The 26,168-nt window shown below is 38.8% G+C and overlaps 1 protein-coding gene across 1 annotated transcript in view; it reads left to right on the top strand.

Annotated features, from left to right (window-relative positions):
- Positions 1 to 26,168, top strand: part of LOC126191105 (fatty acid synthase-like) — a 394,390-nt gene that overhangs the window by 279,947 nt on the left and 88,275 nt on the right. The window contains exons 23-25 of the mRNA XM_049931844.1: positions 1,722 to 1,901; positions 6,287 to 6,371; positions 23,602 to 23,766. Of these exons, the coding sequence (XP_049787801.1) occupies positions 1,722 to 1,901; positions 6,287 to 6,371; positions 23,602 to 23,766 (430 nt within the window). The remainder of the gene's footprint in view (positions 1 to 1,721; positions 1,902 to 6,286; positions 6,372 to 23,601; positions 23,767 to 26,168) is intronic.

Below are 26,168 nucleotides of genomic sequence, written 5' to 3'. Positions count from 1 at the left end.
GTGGAGGTAAGAAGAAGACTGTGGCAAGGAGGGGGAGGGATAGCAGGATATTGGGGGAGGGGGGTGGTAAAGTGCTGCTTGTGGGAGCATGCAGGGATGAGGTGGAAAAAGGGTTGGGCAGCTAGGTGCAGTCAGGAGGTTAGACGGAGGACAGGGGTGGGGTGAGGGTGGGGGGAGCAGAAAGGGGAAGAAGTAAAAAGACTGTGAGTGTGTTGGTGGAAGAGAGGGCTGTTTAGTGCTAGAACGGGAACAGGAAAGGGGCTAGATGGGTAAGGACAATAACTTCCCTGTCCCCCACCCCTACCTTGCTATCTCCCCTCCCTACTATAGCCTCTTCCATAGCCTAATCATCTGGTTGCTTCTACTATTATGTGCTGCTGCTTGCAGTGTGGCCTCAGCCGCCAGAAACTGTGGTCATGTGTGTGTGTGTGTGTGTGTGTGTGTGTGTGTGTGTGTGTGTGTGTGTGTATTGTCCATTTCCAATGAAGGCCTTGTCGGCCGAAGGCTTACTTGCTAACAGTCTTTCTTTTTTTTTGTGCTTATCTATGACTTATCATTTCTGTAATATGGTGAGTAGCAAGTATCTTTTTCAAATTATTGTCACATTGCATCCTGAATTTTCCATTGTTAGAAAATACATACTGTCAGATGAAAGTGTTTCTACATGGTAAATATTACCATAAATTCTTCCAAAGTTTAAACTGTTATAGCCAACCACATGTTATATGTGTGAAACAGAAGTGAATGACTCCTGAACATAGCAGTGGGGTATGGGTTTGGTTGGCAAGAGAATTCTCTTTGTGATGTCAAACATTTCATGCAAATTGCATGATTCATTTGTACATTGACCAGCAACCACAAGTGGCTCAGACTGAAACGAGTACATCTACATTTTCAGTGACATGTTTTGTGACGGAATTTAGTAGTTTCAGATTAGTTCCATGACAACCTACCCTTTAGTGATGACAGCCTGCTCTGTAGTGATGGCCTAATGCTAGTATGGTAACCAGAATCGAACAACCTGCATTCTTGGGTAGCATAGTAAACAAACATAAAAAATGATACTTTGGAGCGTCACTTAATACAGCAAGTAGTGCCAGGTTCTAAATATTCAATGCTTTCTGAACAGCAGGGACAGTTTCAGAGAGATTTCAGATCAGGAGTTATTGCCTTTCTTTAAAGAAGTTCAGATGCAAAATTTCTTCAATACATTGAGGAGTGTGTGAACCAGATACAAATGCTTTCCTGACTTGCATTTTCACCTCGCATGTCACCAAATAGATGGTCCTTGGTTACAGTTGCTCAGCATCTTGTTAGCCATAATTCTCTAGCAGCCACTGTTGATACTCTGTGGACACACATACAGACTGCATAAAGGAAGACCCAAAATTAAAATATCCAGTTCCTTTTCAATTCCATACTTTAATTTTGTGGACATTCTACTTGCAGCATTTGGGAGCTTCTTGATGTAATTAATTCTAAAGATTAGAGATAATGTTCAGTTCTGTAAGCTTAATGATTAGTGTATTGTCATGTACATGTGCTGCAATACAAATTTTGTTTCAGACAGATATCTACTTAATGGTTCAGAAGTTTGACAGAATATTATTATTATCTTTTTAATGCTAGTTACTTATATACTAAGAAATGCAAGAGGGGCTACTGTGAATGTATTTCTTTTAATTTCTGTGAAATTTACATAGTTGTTGTTTGTTTCTTAGGTACTTTTTCATTCTGGATGAGACTGCACCAGAATTTTCCTTATCTGACAACTTCTATAAGCAGCACCTTCTTCTAGATCTAACAGTTAATGTTTATGCTGAAAGTTCCTGGGGAACCATTAGGAGAGTGTTGCCATTAAGGGCAAATACTCTTATTGAGGAGGCATCTGTACATTTAAGGTAAAAATAAAAAGTAATTATGTATGCTTTTTGGTTGGTAGCTTTACTAACACTCATATGAATTCTGTTTTATAGAAATGAAATTAAATTTTCTATTCATTAGCCTTATGTTACAAACTAGTCAAGAGAGCCTATTTTTTATCCTGTGTGACATTTTGTATGTGTTGTGTAACATAAAAACAACTGTGAAGTTTGTATTACACTGAAGTGCCAAAGAAACTGGTATAGGCATGCATATTCAAATACAGACATATGTAAACAGGCAGAATATGGCACTGCAGTCAGGAATGCCCATATAGGATAACTAGAGCCTGCCACAGTTATTAGATCAGTTCCTGCTGCTAAACTGGCAAGTTATCAAGATTTAAGTAAGTTTGAACATGGTGTTATAGTCAGCGCATGAGTGATGGGACACAGCATCTCCAGGGTAGCGATGAAGTGGGGATTTTCCCATATGACCTCTTCATGAGTGTACTAGGAATATCAGGAATCTGGTAAAACATCAAATCTCCAACATTGCTGCAACTGGAAAAAGATCCTGCAAGGATGGAACCAATGACAACTGATGAGAATCATTCAACATGACAGAAGTGCAATCCTTTTGCAAATTGCTGCAGATTTCAATGATGGGACATCAACATGTGTCAGCATGTGAACCATTCAATGAAACATCATCAATACAGGCTTTCAGAGCCGGAGGTCCACTGTGTACCCTTGATGACTGCACAATACAAAGCTTTATGCCTCATCTGGGTCTGTCAACACTACATTTGACTGTTGGTGTCTGGGAACATGTTGCCTGGTTGGATGAGTCTCATTCCAAATTGTATCAAGTGGATGGACATGCAAGGCTTTGGAGGCAACCCCATGAATGGACCCTGCATATCAGCAGGTGACTGTTCAAGCTGATGGAGGTTCTGTAATGGTGTGGGGTGTGTGCTGCTTGAGTGATATGGGACTCCTGATATATCTGGATACGACTCTGACAGGTGACGCATACATACCGTATTTACTCGAATCTAAGCCGCACTTTTTTTCCGGTTTTTGTAATCCAAAAAACCGCCTGCGGCTTAGAATCGAGTGCAAAGCAAGCGGAAGTTCTGAAAAATGTTGGTAGGTGCCGCCACAACTAACTTCTGCCGTCGAATATATGAAGCGCTACAAGGGGATGCTTTGTAGGCACAGAGATAAATACTGGCGCCAAAATCTCTGCGTCAGTAAATAAATTAAAAAAAAAGGTGGAAGACGAGCTTTTTTCTCCGCCTCGAGTTTCGACCACTGCATTTTCGTACATTATCCAACGAAGTAAATACAAATTCCGTATTGTTCATCTTCGAATGTAGCAGAATTTCAATGTACTACGAAAATCCGATTGGCCAGACTGTTTGGGATGTTTGTCAATATGGCCAACTCTACGTGTTGAATTTTTTACTACCTGTGAGAAGAGGTGGTTGCTAATAGGAACCTGACGAAATGTGAATCACATGCAGTATTCTCTTCACCATAAGAATAATATGAATGTAAACATTATGCCACGTATTCTTTCGTGTTTGCTGCTATTTCATTTAAATCCTATCTGCCTAATAAACTATGAAACTAGAGTGAGACAACAGCAAACGCGGAAGAATTTACGTATCGTGTCATGTTTACATTCGTATTTTTCTTATGCCTAATAGTGATACAGTCAGAAATTAAGCACGGCAACTGATTAGATTTTTAAATCTAAGATGACTAATTCCTGTGCAGAATTTGACGTACTAGAGAAGCGGCCGCAAAGATTTTCAAACGGAGAAAAATTTTCGCCTAACTCTCGTTCAGAACATATTCTATCATATGCAGTCTATTATTTGGTTCTTGTTGATCATTATCAAAGAAAGCAGTGTAAGTAACAACAAATAGCAGTCTCTTGCCATTGTTTCGCTAGTGAGACGATTCCTCTCTTTTCTTTTTTTTTAATTGTAAGCGGCGGTAGCGCCCGCAAAAGCAAGCCATGCCGCGCGCAGCGACAGGCCGTAAACACACACTATCAGAATGAGACAAACAATGCATTACACAGTACAGTAATGCATTTTCAGCTCAGAGTGACGTTAACACCTATAACAAAGAAAACGGCACTTATCAGATCAAAGCAAAATAAGCAATCGATTCAAACCAGACGAAGCACGTGAAAAGGAAGGGTACCCGTATAAATACGGACGGAGCGCCTGACGTATAGCAATGGCTACCTGGTAAAACTTAACTGTTAAGCTTACGACTCGAACCAAACTCCTGTAGCTGTATCGTCATTCATTCGACCTAAATTGTGTCTCGTATTACTATGGACCAACTTTGTTTTGATTTGGAGGTGCGGCCTAAAACTTTTCTCTCCCCTTGAATTTCGAGTCTCAAATTTCAGGTGCGGCTTAGATTCGGGAAAATTTTTTTCCTCGATTTCGAGTCTCATTTTTCGGGTGCGGCTTAGATTCGAGTGCGTCTTAGATTCGAGTAAATACGGTAAGCGTCATGTCTGATCACCTGCATCCATTCATGTCCATTGTGCCTTCCGACAGATGTGGGCAATTTCAGCAGGACAATGCAACACCCCACATATCCATAATTGCTACAGTGTGGCTCCAAGAACAATCTTCTGATTTTAAACACTTTCGTTGCCCACCAAACATTATTGAGCATATCTGAGGTGACATGCAACTTGCTGTTCAGAAGAGATTTCCATCCCCTCATACTCTTATGGAATTATGGATAGCCCTGCAGGATTTGTAGTGTAAATTCCCTCCAGCACTGCTTCAAACATTAGCACTTCTGTGTGCTGCTGGGGGGCCCTAAACGATATTAAGCAGCTGTAGCAGTTTCTTTGGCTCTTCATTGTATAAAATGTTGGTAAAATTTTTAAAAGTACCCACAATGGGTCTACAGGAGATGGACAAATAATATTAACACCTCATCTACACAGCCTGAATTCTTCTTTGGTTTCACACATGTAAGCCTTTAAATTGGCCAAAGAGTTTGAAGAAATATGTGTTTGAAAGAAATTATTCCAATTTTATGGGAGATGCTACAGAGTGAAATGATCCATAATTGGACTTCCAATACAAATCACAGCGGCTTGATAAATGTTCAATTCTTCTTCTTAAGTTGTTTTGGGAATCATATTACTTCATACTTTTACTCATCAGAGCCATAAGGGGTGTATTACAGCTATGTGAGAGATGACTGTCATTTTCATGACTGAAATCCCCTACTGGGAACTTGTATTTTCATACACCTTGCCAATTGCCTTACTATTTAATGTGATGAAGGGAGTCACTAGATAGCACAGTATGACTGCATAAACCATTACAGAATTCAGCTGAAAGAAAGTCTAGAGAGTTCCTGAGACATAAACAAATTCTGCACTAAAAAACATTATCATTGTGACTCATTGAACCAAGTTACATGTCTTCAAATAAGAATGGTCATCATAATTATTAATCTAGCCATTTTTCATTATTAATGGATAAAGGCCTGAAACAGACACTTTCCTTATTCTAATTTTTAGCTTTGCAGATAAAGAAGTACGTCTCTATCATTTCAGAAGCCTAATAAGGTAGTGAAGTGAGTCAAAAGTGAAGTAAATCCAAAACACACAGGATGGATTTTAGATTTTGTATGTTGCATGGACACATAACATAGAGAACTCTGCACCTCCTTTGCTACTGAGATGTTAGTGAAATTTCAGGGAAGAACCAGAGCCACTCGACTTGGCTGTAACAACATTGGTAGAAAGAAGAGGCATGTGTTTAGTGAGTGCAAACAATGGTTACTTTTTTACTGTAAATGATGAAATGAAAGAAGTTCTCAGAGAGTGCAGTAGGCTCACAAAGTTTAATTTCCCTTATGATGGTGTCATCAACCGGAAATTATTCCCTTGCGTCAGCTGAAATGGCAGAGTCATTTAGAATTTAAATTAGATCAGTTGCAAATAATCTGGCGATTAGAAACTGTGTAACACCAGATATTCTTTTGCCTGTAAATTTCTAGAGATGAAATTTCTTTATGATATGAAGAATCAAACCAGACACCCTCAGGTGATGTGCCATAATATCAGTGATCCAGGATTGTTTCAGCCATTGTTGTTTTTTAACTGAAGAAGAAAGCATCAAAGTTTATGCAAACCAAACATTTTGTAATGTCTCATTTCTGACAAACTCCATAATTGTAGCTGTTTTTCAGTCTTTAGCACAATTTGAAACAATGTCATATATTTGATGAAATATTTTCTTGGAAGTGTTAACCATTATTTTCATATAAATGTTGCTGAATTTAATTATGTTAGAGCTAACTAAATCTGTATTAACAATCTGAATTGACTGAAGAAGGTTACATCTTACAATATAACTAAATTTCAGGGTCAATGATACTGACCTGAGCTACATTGGCCTTAACAAAATGGACCCATCTATCATCAGTGACACAGAAATGAAAGAACAAAATGTAAGTAAAACAAATATTAAGTTTTAAAACTATTAAAAAGAGAATAATTAGGCCATGTCATAATCTGTGTAATCTCAATCCAGGTATGAGAGATAAGTAAATAGAATTCTCATAAACGGAAGTACTTTCTTCAGGTAATGAAAGCATTTTTCAAAATTTAGCTATTTACTTTTAAAAATATTTAAACTGCTTCTCAAACTCTGGGGTTTGTACTCAACTGGAATGATGCCAGATGAGGAGATACTTGAGGGAGAAAAGTGGTACTTAGGACTGGGAAACTGACAACGGCTGGGAGTGGAGTGTGCTGATCATATATGTCTCCATGCTGCATGTGAATGACTCCATTGCCAAAGGATGACATGGTGTAGGGTCAGTACTGAGTAGCCCATCTGGCACAGTCTGTGGAGGTTCACTTTTAAATTCATGTGAGCTGACTTTGTAGCATTGTTCTCTAATCCTTGTTGTGAGCAGTAATCAGAATCAGCAGCAGCAAAAATACTTAGTTCGTATAGCATGCCTAGTTTTTTATTTTGTTATGTGCATCTACTTTAATCAGTTTATTTAATTACATGCTTCTACCTGAAAGTGATCCATAGCTATTTTGTTGTTATCTGAGTTGAGCAGTGCATTTCCTTTCACTAATTGTTTGTGTATTTTGTGAGTGCCAGTGAAGCATTATCTGACCTTGTAGTATAATTTCACAATACCAAAGCACCACATTCACCTATCTCAGATCAAATTAGCTGCCATAACAAATAATCAGTAGTCTCCGGACTTTGGTGTAGTTCTTGTGTGTAGCTGAAAGCAGATAAAGATGTACCAACACAGTGGGAATTGACCTTCTCCAAAACAGTTGACCTGTGTTGCCTACAGATGACAGACTTCAGACTGCTTAAAGCACTTCTAGAGAAAGCTTTTGCACTTGTGGTAGCTTTGACACAGCCAAGAGTCCCCGATGTCACAGCACCTTTTGATACGCCTCAAATGGTTGGTCAAACCCTCCTGAAGGGGATTGAAGAACACTTGCAGGGTCACTTTATAGAAGGAAAGTTGGTACAAGTTGCATGGTTGCCCCTTTAAATGACCACTGCACAGGAGCAGAAGAAAACAGAGACAAAGTTGAAATACTAAATTTCATTTTCCAAACTCTTTTCAGTGAGAAAGATTGTACTATGGTTCCTTCAGTCAGACATCACACAAACACCAAAATACATGTTGAGATAAGTGATTTGCGTGTAGAATATGGAACTGTTCATCAGTAAAAAGGTGATAGGACCTAATGGAGATACCGGTACAATTCTACAGACAGTATGTGAAGAAACATGCCCCTCTTCTAAAGCAGTCAAATATTTGTTGTTGGAGGAATGAGGTGTTCCAAGTGAACAGAAAAATGGACAGGTCATTCCAAAATTCAAGAGGGTTGTTGAACTGATGCACAGAATTGTAAGCCTATGTTACTTATGAAAGTTTGTTATAGAATTTTTGAAAACATTTTATGCTAATGTATTATACTTTCCTTGAGACTTATAATCTCCTGTACAAGAAACAACATGCATTCCATAAACAAAAATCCTGTATAACTCAACTTGTTGTTTGTCCACGAGATCCAGAAGGCAATAGATGTCAGTGCTTAGTGTGATGTGACATTCCTTACTTCCAAATAGTGGTAGATACAGTTCCACACTGTCATCTGGAAACAAAATACAAGTGTACTGAATATCTGACCTACTTTTTGGTTAAATTGAAGAGATCTTAGCAACTGTAACAACTCATTCTTAATGTAGAGAAATCTTCTGACACAAATGTAGTTTCTGATGTATCAAAAGGGAATGCTATTGATACCACTACTGTTAAGAATGTATATAAATGGTCAAGTAGATAATGTCAGAAAGTCCATGGGGCTGTTCTTGGATGACAATGATGTTTATAGGAAAACTGAAAAGTTAAAAAAATGCAGTGAAACACAGGAAGACATACATAGGGTCAACATTTGTAGCATGAATTGGCAGTAGTTTCTCAACATAAAAATATTCCCTAGTCTGCAAAAATATATGGATAGACCCATTAATTTTGGATTACATGATCACTGTAAAATCACTGGAAACAGTGACGTCCATTGAACATTTGGAACTACCTACACAGACCTATTTTAAATGTAATATCCACATGAAACTAACCACAAAAAAGGCAGATGCTGTACTAAGATTCATTAGAATAATGCTCAGAAAGTGTAGCCCATCAAAGAATGAGGTAGCTTACAATACCACCATTCAACTCAGACTGGAGTATTGCTCTTTAGTCTGGGACCCTTACTGGCTAGAACTAATAGAGAGAATATAGATCTAAAGAAGAGCAGCACGTTTCATCAAGGGCTTAAGGATATTCTCACCCACTATAGTGAAAGATGCTAGAGGCATTGTGCACAAAGACATGATTTACACTTACTGTTAAAATTCTGAGAGCACATGTTCCTACGAGGGGCGTTTGAAAAGTCAGTGCAAAGTCCAAGAGATGGCACCACTGGTGCATATCAAGGTCATGTCTAGTTAGCAGCGTCTTTGGAAAAAATGCACACCAAGTTTCACCTATATTTGTCTATTTCTTTGTGTTTGGCATTCGTGTGAATCAAGGAAGTTGAGCGATTGTCAAAAAATGGGCGAAAAAGAATTTCGTGTGGCGATTAAACATTACTTTACAAAAGGCAAAATGCCTCAGGAGACTAGAGAGAAGCTTGATATACATTACAGTGACTCTGCACCTTCGATTAGAACACTTGATAAGTGGTTTAAAAATTTTTGGAGTGGCCATATGCGCACAAGTGATGTTGAACATTCTGGATGCCCTGTGGAGGTTATGACTCCAGAAATCATTGATAAAATCCATGATATGGTGATGGATGACAGAAGAGTTAAGGTGCATGAGATTGCTTGTGCTGTGAGCATCTTGAATGAATGGGTACATAATCTTTTGCATAAACATTTGGACAATGGAAAGCTATCCACAAGATGGGTTCCGCGATTGCTCACACTTGACCAAAAACGGAATTGTGTGAAGTGTTGCAAGGATGGTTTGCAGCTGTTCAGGAAGAATCTGCAGGACTTTAAGCATTGTTTCATCACTGTGGACGATACATGGATACATTACTATACTCCTGAGACCAAACAACAATATAAACAATGGGTTACCAAGGAAGAATGTGCACCAAAGAAGACCATTCCTTCAGCGGGAACGGTTATGGCGACTGTCTTTTGACATTCGCAAGGGATAATCCTCATCAACTATCTGGAAAAGGGTAAAAATATTACAGGTGCATATTATTCATCATTATTGGACTGTTTTAAAACTGAGCTGCCAGAAAAACACCGGTGATTGGACTGCAAAAAAGTCCTTTTCCATCACAACACTGCACCATCACACACCTCAGCAGTTGTGGTAGTGAAATTAATCAAAACAGGATTCCAACTCGTTTCACATCCCCCCTTTTCTCCAGACTTGGCTCCCTCAGACTACTATTTGTTCCTCAATTTGAAGAAATGGCTGGCAGGACAAAGGTTTTATTCAAATGAGGAGATGATTGCAGCAACTAATAGCTATTTTGCAGAATTGGACAATTCCTATTACTTGGAAGGGATCAACAAATTAGAACAGCATTGGACGAAGTGTATAAGTCTAAAAGGAGACTGTCGAAAAATAAAAAAGTTTTACCCCAAACATGTAAGTAGTATTTATTTTTGCATGTACTATTCAAATGCCCCTTGTAGAAGAGCTAGGCAGCATAGTGGTTCCTCTTATGTATATCTCACTAAAAGACCATGAAAGGAAAAATGGTGAGATTCAAACTCTTTCAGAAGCTCTCTACACGTATTCTTCCAGTGCAGCATTAACAGCTTATTGGAGCAGAAAAATCGGCAAATAAAGAAGAAAGGAAGGAAGATCGGGGTTTAATTTCCTGCCAAAAATGAGATCATTAGAGATAGAGCACAAGTTCATATTGTTTTAAGGATGGGGAAGCAAACTGGCTGCACCCTTTCAGAGGAAGGGGGGAAATGACAATGGTATATAAGTACATTCCACCACACACTGTAAGGTGGCTTGTGGAATATATGCATAGATGTTTATGATAATTATGGATTTTAAAAAAAATTATGTTAGGGATTGAAAACCCATGAAGTCAACATCACACATGAAATCTTCTTTATTTGGATGGATTACTAGTTTCAGCTAATAATCTAGCCATCTTCAAATCATAAAACATTTTCAATTAGTGTTGGTGCCATTACAGTTTCACACATTGTTAAAATCTCTCTTAAAATTGCAACACCCATAAAAGACATAATTTAAAATAGCTTTTCAGCATTCATGGCCAGTGGAATGGAATGACACCATAAAACAAAGGTGTCCTGCCTTAACAACTTCGTAACTGGCACAGTCAGTATTTACATCTCTTGCTGTAACATGGTACATGTGAATAGTATGATAGCTCATGTCTATTATAGTGTTCAACAAATGCAAAATTTGGTTCATAGATAGAATACACGTATGTGGCCTGTACTGAAGCAAAATGTGAGTCCCCATTTTAGTACAATACAGCCCATACATGTGTATACTACTTATATGCTGAATGTTGTACTTCTTGAACACTGTAATGAGCATCACCTGCCTTACTATTGACATGTACAATGTTGACAGGAACATATACTGTATGTGATGATCTCTGTTATGAAATGATCTGAATAATGAGTCTGTCAGTTACTAAGTTGTAATTGTGTGACACCTTTGCTTTCTGGCCATCTATCAATTACACTGGCCACAAATGATGAAACAGTGTTTTTAATTATGTCATGTGTAGATTTTGTTGTTTTAAGTAAAATTTTATTGATGTGTTTAAGGAAGATTTTAATGATGTGTGAAGCCATAGTGGCACCTACGCTAATCAAGTATGTTTTATGATATGAATCCATCTAATAATCCATCCAAATGAAGAAGATTTCATGTGCGATCTTGATTACGTGGGTTTTCAGTCCCTAACATTTGAAATATTATTCACAAAAGAAATAGAGAAAATTGTTTCCTACAGTTTGCTTTTACATAATCTTTCAACATCCTCATTCCTTCCTTCCTTCCTTCTTTCTTTTTTTCTTTCTTCCTGTTAAGCAAACCTATTAATTACCTCATCATAATCAATAATTTGAAGCAAACTGTTCTCTATGAAAATGTGTATAGCTGGGGTCTTCAGGGCTCCCAAGGAGCTGGGACTCGGGCACATGCCAATGAACATGCCGTTAACTCCACAGCTTAAGCAAGCAGTTCTTCCCAGAAAGTTGCACCACCATAATGCTTAGGAATACATATAAACGCAAGCTTTTTAAATTAAATGGGTATTGATGGTAATTCTACTCATAGAATATAATAGACACTCTTAAAAGATAAATTAGAAATATGAATGTACATTCTGTATATTGCAATTGGCCAAAATTCTTCTTTTTTGGATAAATATTAGCTTTAGCTTCAATTTATCTTCCAATAATAACATAGCAACTGAGTGTTATGCTCATCCAAAGTCCTCAATATTCAAGCAGCTCACAAACTTAGAGAATTCTTTTTATTGTACAGAGCATTATCCGATCCAGCAATATAAATTAACTTTTTTTAGTTATAAGAAGTGATGCACTGCTTAGGTGGGCATCGACTTATTGACAATTATCTCAGCCAGATTTATACTTGGGGAATGACTGTAACAAACTCACTCCAGATCTTACATTTTTCTAAGTTATTACTAGTTCTTCTCTTATGGAATAAAAATAATAATAATAAAAAAAACATGATGCTGTTCCTTGTTGATTATTAGGAGACCCTACAGATGTAATTCTGCAGCAGTCCTTGTGACATATTAATTACACCCAATTTTTGTCCTATCACAAGTGTACTTCATATAATTGAGTGTGTTTGAAATTATGTAGTGAATATAAGATTAATTTCTCTCTGTCTCAGAATAACATTTTCCAGTTATCATAGTATAGTTACAGCTCATGGCAAGTATTGTGCCATCCTATCTTTAAACATCTTTTGTAGACTGTGTAGCTTTTCTCATAACCTAACCTTGTGAACTATTTCTACTGTTTTCAATTCAGAAATGGTTTTGGGGTTATTGCTGTAGACCTTGTCTTTAATATAGCCGCACAATAGGGAGTATCATGTGTTCAGGTTGGGAGAATATGGTGCCTAATCGAGGCCCACACCAGTGACCTCTGAGTACCCCAGAGCCAGAATGCGGTCCCCATCGTGCTCCTCCTGGACATCAAACATTCACCTACTTCAGTGGGGTCAAGCTCCATCTTGCATGAACCACATCTTGTCAAAATCAGGGTCACTTTGGATGATGGGGATGAAATCATCTTCCAAAATCTTCACGTACCTTTCAGTAGTCACCATGCCATCAAGGAATATCTCACTGATTATTCTGTGACTGGACATTGCACACCATACAGTCACCCAGTGAAGGTGAAGAGACTTCCCGATTGCAAAATACTGATTCTCAGTCCTCCAAATGTGCCAGTTTTGCCTATTGATGAACCCATCCAAATGAAAGTAGGCTATGTTGCTAAACCAAACCATGCATACATATACTAATTCCCATCATCATCCACAGCCAACCATGCAGTTTGAACATCCTAATGCAAACTGTTCAGAAGCTATGATGATTTTATTTCATATAGTTCAATAATTGTCACCCTCTATTTACTACATGTGTTCACATTGCTTCCATGTTGTCATAAACTTTACTCTTCTTGCAGGTATTTCAGACATACTTGTCACATTCAGCAGCTGTTAATAAATCATCATCATTAACATACATCCTATTCTTTGCATCATGTTGATGAGATTTTGGCTTGCTTGCTACATCCTGTTCATTATTTCTTCTTAACATATTAAAAGCATTGCTACTGCTTCTTAACATGCTACCATTCAGTACTTTGTAGCCTGACCAATCTTGCATGTGTATAGAATAACTTCATCTAAATTCACTATAATATTTTCATTAATTGCTTTGTTATTACAACTTTATCATTAGCAATTGTGCCTGACATTTTTGATGCATCAGTACATTTTACACTGAATGACATTATCTAACTTTATCACATTTTTAGTTCACTCTCATTGATACATACTGCATTGCTCTTATTTTCAATACTATAGCTTGCTCCACATTTTGACTAGATATCTTGTGGTCAACCACCATTCCTGCTTGAGACATGTTCTCTCTGCTCATTTTCAAATTTCCTACTACCAGCTTTCCAGTTTCCATTCATTTCAGTCAGACCTAGTCAACCTAGGTTTCTAATTTTTGGTGGTTTCCATGTTGGACTGTTCTATGGTTTCTATGTTTTTATAGTAGTTTTTATGTATTTCTTAAAGGAAATTATTTTCCTGCATAAGCTGCTATTTCATTTTGAAATAAACACTGTACTTCATTTTTTTTAGCAATTAGCTAACTCTTGAGAATTATCAAGCTACAACACAAAAAAGCTGTAATGTTTACAGCATATTATATCCTGCACATCAGTGTGGAGAAAAAGCAGCACATGATGGAATCCCTAATAAGAGCTTCACACAACAATAGTGAACACAGGCACATCCATCCCAAATGGGAAGTTCATGTGTAAAGTGGCAAAAGTTCAACCCTCATGCAGGTTTTGTCACTGTTTTAATCCATTAAAAAACGTTATCATAGTTACCATAGTGAGAAAACACATGCTGTGGTCAAAATCATTGTAATGTAGTTTGATAATGCACATAAAGGTAAAATAAGCTAAAAGTTGAATAATGAACTAAATATCAAAATAAAAGAATGACTTACACAGGAAAATTACATCCTGTAAGAAATTACAACTATGTATTTTTTTCCTACATTTCATACATTTAGGTCTTCAGTTGCATTTGTGTTTCATCTACCACCCAGTATCTATTTTTTCCATTAGTGCCATAAAATATTTCATTATTTCCCTCAAAATTTCCTCAAACCCTGTCACTCTCATTCTTCTGGTTGCATTGGATGGTTCAACCAATTTCTTCAAGACTAACATAGTTGTCAGAGTCACTAGACATTCGACCCTAATCCTCATTACCTGATCCTCTTTTGGTTCTATGTTTTTGTTCAAATGTTCCCTGACTTTGCAAGTGGTAATAGCACATCTGCTTCATCAATATCCACACTGCTATTTGCAGCCTGATCTGTATATGTGTTTCAGTTTTTCATGTTCCAATAAAAAAAATTATTTGTTATCATTGGTTGCACTTACTCATGATTCTTTGTCTACTTTGCTTAAGTAGTTGCTTACTCTGTGCTGTCATAAAGTTAGCTACCATGCAGCTTGTTCTGATGATTACAACAGTCCATGCTGGATGAATGCTGATGTTTATGCCAGTATCATTAATTCTTTGTTCATTATTATCTCAGAAACACCACCTTTCTATGTTTTATGTCCACACAAGGCAAAACAGTGCCATGAACCATCACACTGGCATAAATGTAGCTTTACAAGGTGATAGTGTCTCAGTAACAAAGCCTGAGAGTTAAATTCCAGAAGAGGGAATGAAACTCAATGTGGTGCAAGTTAATCTATGGGGGAGCAGAGAGCTTGAACACTGCATGGAGACGACCACAGAGATAAACACAAATGCACCCAGTGCAAATGGTTGACACTAGGACAAGGAAACAAAGCAAGGAAAGAGATGAAGGCTATGCTTAAGGCAGTTGAAATCAGTATAGTAACTGTCGTGCCAGGCATATTGCTGCTGCCATGCTTTGTGCACGCCCTCCATGACAGCATTTAGTTCTCTCCCACTGCAATATCCATACCGGCTCATTTGGATCTATCTCGATGTCCGCTGCTGGGGCTACTAAAGCATTTGCCCCTGAAAATGCCACGTAGGGCTGAAAATGGCCTGGTTTCTGCCTTGACATCTGTCACAAAACCGGTGAGTTTGCGAGATTCCTCAGCAGCAGATCAACCATCAAAAAAGACAGCAGTGATGCTGCCAGCTCCATCAGAAGGGCCTTATGGAGGTCGGGATGAAAGCTGATACGCCAGCATCAGTAGGAGCAAGGACTCAAGCACTGGCTAGAGATGGGCGGAAGGTATCAGGTCATATTCCATGGGCTCAATATCAGCAGTCATAGGAGCTATCTCTGCCAGTTCCTCAGTCCACAATTGAAGGTAGGATAGCTGAAAATGTCAAGGGGACAACTGTGGGGGCACATGCAGCCACAATTGGGAGCTCCCCACAGACCAGTGGCATGACTGACCCCTTCACATGGCTGGCTTGGAGACTGCAGTGGAGGTTCCACAGTTCGTTGGTGTACCTGATTGCAATGATGGGTCAGCTACTCCCATCATCCACTGCAAACTAGTGCCAACCTTTATGGCCTACTGCAACACTCAGAATCCACCCATACTGGTGACTGAAAACTGGATTCATATGGCATCCCAGTGAGGAAGAAGGAGAAGGAAATAATGGTTTGGAGCATGTAACTTGCAGTGCAATAAATTAAAAAGACCCTGCAGCTGTGGCCTATGCAAATGTTCTGCTCTTAACTGGCATCACCTGGCATGAAGGAAGACAAATAGACACTGCATTGTTGTGGCATGAGAGTGACACAGACTTTTTCATTTGAGTCTTGAAAATTCACACAAATCACTCAGCTGGATGAAACAGGTGGTAGTCAGGTACCAGATACCATTGTGGACGGAAAAATCTGCAAGCTCCTGTGACATGCATTACCCACTGTTATCGAAGACGAGGGTATAAGGAGAGCCCTTGATAGCAAAAATGACCAATAATGCATGAACAGTGGTTGTAATTATTGTGGAGAAGAACTTTGCAACATACAGAAAATTTGATAACACATGCTACTGAAAAATGGGGCCCAAAAATTTGATGTGCACCCTGTCCGGAGGTTGTTCCAGAGCTGGCCAAGGGGAAAATTTGTATGGTAGCACAACCTGATTCTGTGCACAGCCTGCATGAGGTGTTTAATACCATGAGTGATCACTGGCCAGGAGACGTGACTCCAACCCAAAGCATTTGTGTCAGACATACCTCAGTGTGATACATGCAGCAACTGGAGGATGGAAGGATGCAATGCCAGAGAAGTAATCTCTTAACAGCTTCGCTCCTGTCTGGTAAGCATGAGGACCTTCTGGATGATGTGGGGCTGATCCTGCTGCATATAAAATGCACGCCATGCTCCACACTGAAGCTGTTCCTAAAGAGGATGCATTTGGACCATCCCATCTGGACTGCTGAGATGATTTTCTGAAAAAGTATGTTGGCAGCTATGGCAGAAAAAAGACATCCAGCAACATCTGCAACAAGGTATCATCCAAAGCAAAAATTAGAGCCTTCCATTGGTCAAGCTCCAAGTCAAGACCAGCTGGCAACCAAAAAAGTAGACGTGCATTTGCATGCTGGCCAGTGGACGGGTTACGAATGTCATTACTGTAATAACTGGGAAAGAGGACACACCTCTGCAGGCTGTGGGAGTTACTTCAATATCTTAGAGTAAGGGCTGAATAAGGAAACCAGGGAATTGTGGTCAGTGCTGAGTAAGAACTTTGCTCCATGCAAGAAAATTCGAAACTTTCTAATGTCACAAATGAAAACAAATGCTTCCTTTTCCACCTCCTTGTGCCATGGAAAGTGTCTCTGATGCATAAGTAGTGGGTTGCTTGGTGCTATCTGAGTTCTAATGGGACAAAACCACACCAATAACATTTTGGGGTGCATCCATGGCCAAGGTTAATGGTTTACCCAGTGTGAAGGAATCCAGACAGTGAGTGTGCACAAACACTGCTTGAGGGACTGAAAGGCCTGTCTATAGTCCACAGAGCATATGAACCTGACTCCGTTTTGATGAAGCCAGTTAAGAGGATGGCTGATGGGTGTAGCATGAGAAAGAACATAGCATAATAAGATATCTCTCCCAAAAAGTATTGGAGTTCTTTCAGGTTCTTGCATGCTGCGATGTTGCTGAAGGTTTTGACAAGCTCATACATGGGGATGAGTGCATCTTTGCTAAATACATGTCCCAAAAAATACACCTGTGGGGAGAGAAATCTGCATTTTTCCAGTTTGCAGTGAGGCCTTTCTTCAGAGGGCATTTAAGACTGCCTGCAAATGTAAATGCTTCTCTCATGTAGAGCTCATTATCCATATGTCATTGAAGTAGTATACAGAACAGGGAATATCCTGAATCATCTGCTCCAAATACTATTGATAAATCACTAGTGCAGACGAAATTCCAAAAGGCAAATGACATTTACATTTGTCCTGACTGTGACAATTTCCAGTGTTGTCATACCTTGTGCAGATATAAAAGTTGTGACGAGGATGGGACATTCTTACATGTGTAACACTTTTCTTTTTTATGTAATTTTAAATTGCAGCCACCATTGATGTGGCATTTTTTCAATGCTGCCAGCGGCAGTTACACCTTCAACAAATGCTGCAGCAGAAGCATATACAACAACTAGCAGATAAAACAACTACCTAAACAGAATGTGAAATTGCTCCATACTTATGCCACACTGATAGTGGTCCGGGCAATGGCAGAGAAGATTTCTCCTCTGCTGCCTCTGAAGACAGTGTTCTGTACTATTCCACTGCACCATCCACACCAGCTCATTTGTGTCCATCTTGGTATACAATGACAGGGATACAAAACTATGCAGTTCTACAGTACTGCTCTTGGTACTGTGTTTCCTCTTTAATTTGATTATCTTGATCGTCTTGCGTACACTAGTGATCAGTTGCACTGTTGGTACATATTACTGGTTTTTTAATCTCATTCTATCCTGTTTTATGTTCTATGTAAACTTCAGTGCTTTGAACACTTCATCCCAGGCTTATAGGTTTTCCATCTCTCGTGAGTTGAGGTTTCACTCTGCAACAAAGTGTGTGCTGGCATGAAACTTCATAGCAAGTTAAAGCTTTGTGCTGGACTGAGACTTGATCTCAGGACCATTGCTTTTTGTGAGCAAATACTCTACCAACTGAGCTACTCAAGCAAGCCTCATAACCCATCCATCTTTACAGCTTTACTTCTGCCAATACCTCATCTCCTACCGTACCACCTTCACAGAGGTTCTCCTGTGAAACTTGTGGGACTAGCTCTCCTGGATGAATGGATATTGTGGAGATATTGCTTAGCCTCAGTCTGGGGGATGTTTCCAGAATGAATTTTCCCTCTGCAATGGAGTGTAGAACACCTTTTGTGCTTGAGGAGCTCAAAGTGCAAAGATTCCAAGTTTGAGTCTCAGTCCAGCACACAGTTTTAATCTGCCAGGAAGTTTCATATCAGCACACACTCCACTGAGAGTGCAAATTCATTCTGGAAACATCCTTGAACCTGTGGCTAAGCCATGTCTCCACGAAGTCCTATCTTCCAGGAGCGCTAGTCCAGCAAGTTTAGAAGGGTAACTTCTTTGAAGTTAGGCAGGTAAGAGGTGAGGGACTGTTGGAAGTAAAACTGTGAGGACTGGTTGTGAGTTGTGGTTGGGTAGCTGAGTTAGTAGGGTGAAAAGCAAAGGTCTTGAGTTCTAGTCCCAGTGCAGCATGCAGCTTTAATCTGCCACGAAATTTCCTCACGAGTTTTTTTCAACATTTGTCACCAATCATGTACTTTCATTACTTTCTAAATACCATGTTCTACATTGTCCAACCACTGCAGCTGAAATGTCTAAGAGAAACTACCTAAACTTGTTTGGCTTTAATTTACCTGCCATCATTACATATATCTGATTAGCTTTTCCCACCGATGACTCATATTAATTTATTTGTTTTTGTTATAGGATTTTCTTAATATACATATAGATATCTTTTAGCAAGTTCTAGTACTTTGAACATTCCCAACAATTCTTTGTAAGCAAATACATAAGGCCTTCTTATATGAGAAGCTTCATAAACAGTTTTAATGTGCAAAGATGTAAACTCCTTACCATAGCAATTATGGCAGTGAGTGTCCTCCTGACCTCACATACACCTTTCTGAAGAAGGCTTTGTCCAAGAACTAAATGTGTAACTGTCTTTCGTTGTGCTTATCTGCAACTCAACATGTCATCTTTATGGTGAGTAGTAATCTGTAGGTCATGGTTTTATAGTTTCTGTAGGTACAGTCCCACTGGGATACCTTGACTGTGTATCAGATATAGGGAAGCTCCTGGCATGGTATTGTGTGACTTGTACAATATAATCACATTGTATGTGACAAAATAGGAAGAGGTTGTGATGTCACTTTTCACTGAAGAAAGCAGGTAACTAAGTCTGACCACTGCTCCAGAAGGATCAGATCTGAAAAAAGACAGAAGACAGATTCCCTCCCTCCACTCCAATATTCCTCTCTGTTGTACTTCTCTGGTGGGCTGGAGTATAGTGATGTTAGATGAACCTGCAGAATAGACTCCACCAGTTTTACAACTACAAGGCCTGAAAATTGGTTGAGATTTCCCACTGTGAAAAACTTCCCCAGATTCCAATATTCTTCCTCCATTCCCTGCCAAAAAACTGCCAGTAACTAGGTCTTCTTCATCTCTGTGGACATGACCAATTTAAAAAATAAGCCTGAATGTGTTGGTAATGTTATAGCTGGTCACATACCCAGTCAATTAACATAAGCGATCCTACAAAACTACAGATGTCTCATCCCTACAAAAATTATGCAAACTCTATTTATGGTGTTCAAATACAGAAAAATAGTAAAAAAAAATCATCTTCAAGGAAAATTGCTCTACAAAAGTTGATTTGATTCTAAAAAATCTGATCCTTCTTTTAAAAGCATAGCAGTTAACTCATTCTGCTGACTGATTTAGAACTCCAATTTCCTGTAATAATTCATTGTAATTTCAACCCTTCACTTTTATAACATATATAAATATTAACACGAAAATTTTCATATCTCATTGGGCCAGTCAGCAGCGTGACAGCTGTCTTTATGTATGCTCACATCACCACAGGCCACCGCAACTAATAGCATTCTTTTTTTGAATCATACTTGACAGTTTGTGTTTACCTCTTGGGTATCCTATTTACTTCAGTCACTTTCATTTGATTTGTCTCCAGCACAAACAGGCACCGAGTGAATGCAGCAGAAACAGGCACAAAGTGAGTGATCTCAGGTTACACTGTACTCACTAATTTCATCATGTCAAACCATTGTTTGCTTTCAACCAACCCACAAAGTCCATCTTTCTGTTCTTGTTAACTTTTTTCCATTCTCTGTGTGACTGAAAGATTTAATTGTAAGCCCATCCTTGCTAAAAATTTTGAAGTCCTACTGTCCCTAATCTACTATGAGACACATCAGTTTTCCTCTTTTGCTTCTCTATCATCATTCCAATTTTCCAATCTCTGTCCATTCAATCACTTCCTATTCCTCCATTCTCGATTATTATTCCTCCTTTCATTGGTTTTGACTCTCTGCTCCCTACCATTTATTCTCAGGTGCTACCATTTCTATGGGAGTTCCAACTTGCTGTGGGTGGCTCGCTCCTATTCTCCATTCTCTCGGAAACACTAGTTTGTTCCAGAAAATCCAACATGGAACTCCTGTTTTCATCTCATAACAGTAGAGTTCAATACAACCAAGAATGTGTCCATACAGCATTTGACAGCTAAAACATGCTCACATCAAAATCTGTCCACCACAGTTATCCACATAATAAAGATTTCATACTTGACATACACTTCATTTGATGTAGATTTACACTACATATGCCACTGATGATAGGCTACATGTCCAAGTGCTGGTCTATTAATTAAATATTTTTACATTCATCTCATGGTGTATAGCAAGATGTCTTTTTAACAGAGTTAATGAATTGTGTTGTATAGAACTAGAAGCGTATGTGTTGCAGCTGGTGGTGGTGATCTACATCTCTTAAGTTAATGATAACAACATAATTCCATGCTCTGGTTTTGGTATTGTTGAAAATTACAAGCTGAATCACAAATGATTACAGTAATCTGAGAACATCATACTAATTTGTTCAACAAATCAATAATTTTTAATTTTTTCTATGCAAAACTATATTTCTACAAAAGGGGTGCATTGAGAATCAAATAAACAAGTTAATGATAATATATCATTTTTTTAAAAATTTATTACTCTTTCATGGAGAGTTTAAATGATTGTTGTATTTATGATTTGAAACAAACTGTTTTTATTAAGTACTAGTATATAATTATAAACTTGAATGATTTTAAATGTAGCATAAGAGCATGAGACCGTATGTAGCTGCTGGGCATATTATAGTATGTCATGGCTCTAGAATATGCTAGTTGTATGGACTTACTTGGCATTTTATGGTTGCTTCAGCTGGGCTGCATTAACACTGAACAGTATCTCTCCCATTAACCAGTTTTGCAAAACTCAGTTATATAATAAATGAAAAGCGCTGGTTTGCTTTTGTTCTACCATATTACTTTCATTGTGTGAACCAGTTTTCGGTTTACAAGCCTACCTTCAGATATTTAATGAATATTGTTACCAAAGAAGTTACAATGTTGGCAAACAACATTGGAAGAGAAGTTACACATCTAGATTGAAGCAGAAACATACAGTAAATAACATCTTTGATAGTGTGGTGGTAATGCAATGTAAAAAGTAAAAAAAATTGAACAGTAAATAAATAAAAACAGAGTAAACAGAAAAACCTTGACACAAAACAGAAACAGCAAGCCTACATAACAGTTTATATTAATAAACAAAACCAATAAAATAAAATTACTTGACAAGGCTATATCAGGAGGTATAAAACATGGAGAGTGATACACAAACTCATTAAAATAAGAAAGTATTATCAGTGTAGCTACAGAATATATAAGGAACTTAAGCAATATCAATAAGATGAACAGAAATAAATAAATGCAGGGCAGTGAGAGGAGAGTGAAGGAGCATATAGTAAATACAATCTTTGAGAGAGTGATGGTACTGCATTGTAAAAGGTAAAAAAGTCTGAAGAGTACACAAATACAAAAGGAGCAAAACAAGAAAAAAAATGAACATTATACTCAGAACTGTAACTATGTAACAGTTTGCATTAAATAAATGAACCAAGTAAAATAAAAAAAATACATGATGAGACAAACATTGAAACTTCTTTGGCGACAGTACTCATTAAATGTCTGAAGATGGCCTTGTAAGCCGAAAACTGGTTAACACAATAAAACAAATACTGTAGATAAAAAGCAAACTTGGGCTTTTCATTTATTATAATGTTGTTCTACCAAGAACCAATGGAAGATTCAGTTAACTCAGTTATATCATTATTGCTGGATACAAAAAAAGATAATTTGTGTTTTTGATTTAGTTGGGGCTTGATCTTGAATAGTTTCTTTCATTTTAGGTCTCTCCATGCACATAAGACTTGTTGCTTTGATCGTTTCAGTTTCTAAATGTCACATTCATATGTTTTTCAAGTCAAGTCTAAACTCTCTTATCTTAGTAAGCTTTTGAGTAAGGTTTTTAAAGATTTTTAATGTTTGGAAGAATCAGATTCTTCTTAAATTTTTTCAACAGATGCGCCAGGAAAATAATGAATGGTAAAAGAAAATTTGACTACTGAACTTGAAGCATAAAATAACAATATAAGGACTTGTAAATTTCGACTATGGTGAACCTATTCTTCTTTTAACTTGGCTGGCTGCATATGAAAATCCCATTCTACACACTTATGAAGAAAATCATTGCCACATAAAGCTGATTCCTACATCAATTTACTATTAGTCTGTGTGGGTAACTAAGATGTTATTACAGAATCTGCTATGTTATTTTACTATGACTCCAATATTATAAAGGCCTGAATTGTCATGTGAGCCTGAATTTCTGTCTGTTACATACCCTCATGAAGCAAAATATTTAATATCCCCAGTAGACACACAAAAAAGTAAAACTGATGGCATTATTCTAGGTATTGAAATTCAGTGAGGAGAGAAGATAGAGTAGTGAAGGTCTTAGTGACCTGCATTTCCTTTTTAATCTTTCCTCACTGTATCCCTCTCTCCTCTCTGAATTCTGAACCTCAGATAATGTCATCACTTCTGGTTTGGAACAGGTCACTGTCACCCATCATCAGCATTTTGACTCCTGAAGGTATGTACCAGCCAGAAGTTCTCTCTCACATTTATTATATCTCTCAATTGAATTTTCCTTTGAATTGTCATTCATTTACAGATGAAACTGGGTGTAATAGATTTTGCCGGATGTAACAGAAAAGGTCAAAGAATTATGGGTCTTATACATCCAGATACCCTCAAGACTAGTGAACATCTAATGTGGAACATTCCAGACAACTGGAGTCTAGAAGATGCTGCTACTGTGCCCTTTGCATTTGCTATGGTATGAAATATGATATAGTCAATGTGAAGAATAACCATAATCTTATATACTGCGCCATTTTTATTACTAGTTATTGATAAGTAACAATAATACTAACAATAACAGCTATAATAATATTTATGAAGTTTGTTAGTGATGGATCATATTTACAGTCAGCTTTACTATGTAATTTAACACTTAAAATTACAGTCGCACACATTTAACAATGTTGGAAAAGACAGATTGATAGTTACTGGAAAGAAGACACGTCAAGTTGCAGACAGGCACAATCAAAAGACCCTCACATATAGCTTTCAGCCAAAGCCTTTGCCAGTAAAGAGACACAAAAACACACACATGGAAAAAGCAAGAACACTTAATGCACACATGACTGCCAACTCCAGCATCACATGGGATGCAAGCATCAATCTGGCGGGGCTGTGGAAGGGGAAGGGGAACGGCTGGTAGTGTATGGGTGGCAAGAGAGACGAACACTATCTGGTGGAGTGTGCAGGGACTGGACTGCCAACAGGCGCAGCATCAGGAGGTTGTAGGGCAGGGAGGTGGGGGAAAAGTAACAAAAAAGGAGAGGAGCAGGGAAAGATGAGTGGATACCTTAGCAGAGGGCTGCAAATAAACGGGGTGGAATTTGAGAATGAGGAGGACATGGTAGGACAGAAGTGGTGGAAACTATTGGGTGGAGGGTGTGAGGACAGTATGTTATCATAGGTTGAGGGTGGGGTAATTACAAAAGCAGAGAGTGTGTTGTAAGGATAACTCTCAACTGCACAGATCAGAAATGCTGGTGGTGGAAGGAAGGGAAGTGAAGCAGCCATTTAAATCAAGTGTGTTACGTTCACCTGCATGTTGTGCCACAGGGTGGTCTACTTTGGCAGTGGCCGTTATCCTGATGGACTGCTGGTTAATAGTCAAACCAATATAAAAAGCTCTGCAATGATTGCAGCAGAGCTGGTAAATGACATGACTGCTTTCACAGATGACCCGGACCCTGATGGGGTAGTATAAACCTATAACAGTACTTGAATAGGAAGTGGTAGGTGTGTGGATTGGGCATGTTTTGCACCTGGGTCTTCCACAGGGATATGTTCCTTGGGGTTGGGATGGGACTGGTATAGGAATGGACTAGGATGTTGTGGAGGTTGAGTGGGTGACGAAATACCGTTTTAGGAGAATTGGGAAGTATCTCGGATAGGATGTCCCTCATTTCAGGGCACAGTGATAGGTAATCAAATCCCTGGAAAAGGATGTGGATCGTTTGTTCTGGTCTGGGGTGGTGTTGGGTGATGAAGGGGACACTCCTTTGTGGCTGATGTGGGGGGGTGGAGGGGGGTGTGAGGGAAGATGGCTTGGGAGATCTGTTTGTGGACCAGATCTGGGAGATAGTGCCTGTCTGTGAAGGTCTTGGTGAGACCATCAGCATACTGAGCAATGGAGTTTTTGTCACTGCAGATATGCTATCCCTGGGTAGCCATGGTATATGGGAGGGATTTTTTTGGTGTAGGGGATTACAGTTTTCCAAATGCAGTGCTGTTGGTGGTTGGTGGGTTTACTATGAACAGAGATGTGAATGGAGCCATCAGAGAGGAGGAGATCAACATCTAGAAAGGTGGCACACTGGGCTGAGGAAGGACACGTGAAGCAGATGGGAGAGAAGGTGTTGTGGTTGTAAAGGAACAAAGACAGGACGACTTGGCTCTGAGTCCAGATCATGAATATATCATCAATGAACTTGAACCAGACTACGGGTTTGGTGTTTTGGGAGGCTAGAATGGTCTCCTCTAGATGGTCCATAAAAAGGCTGGCATGTGGCTGTCCAAGGCTGTGCCATGAATTTTTTTTGTGTACCTTTTCTTCAAATGAGAAGTAGTTGTGGGTTGGATAAAGTTAATAATGTGTATGAGGAATGAGGCAGTGGGTTTCGAATCTGAAGGACATTGGGAAAGGTAGTGTTCAATAGTGAGAAGATCATGTGCATGAGGGATCTTGGTGTATAGGGAGGTGACGTTGGCAGTGATGAATAGGGATCCAGGATGTAAAGGAGTGGGGATGGTGGAGAGCCGTTGACGGAAGTTGTTGGTGTCTCTGAAATGGGAGGCTAGTTTATGGGCAACTGGTTGGAAGTGTTGGTCAATGAGTGCTGAAATTATTTCAGTGGGAGCACAATAACCAGCCACAGTGGGTCGTCCAGGATTGTTGGGTTTGTAGATTTTGGAGAGGATGTAGTAGGTTTGTGTGTGTGTGCAGGGTGTGTCATAGTTGTGAGGAGGGAAATGGATTCATGGAAGATTTCTGGGAAGGACCTACAGGTTTAAGCAGGGATTGGAGCTTGTTTTGGACTTTTGGGATGGGATCACCCTGGGAGAGTTTACAGATGGAGGAGTCAGATAATTGGCAGAGGCCTT

Source organism: Schistocerca cancellata, chromosome 6, assembly GCF_023864275.1.
Source record: "Schistocerca cancellata isolate TAMUIC-IGC-003103 chromosome 6, iqSchCanc2.1, whole genome shotgun sequence".
In the NCBI taxonomy this organism is placed as follows: domain Eukaryota; kingdom Metazoa; phylum Arthropoda; class Insecta; order Orthoptera; family Acrididae; genus Schistocerca; species Schistocerca cancellata.
The sequence above is the reverse complement of the archived record's forward strand: the minus strand, read 5'-3'. Positions and strand labels throughout refer to the sequence as shown.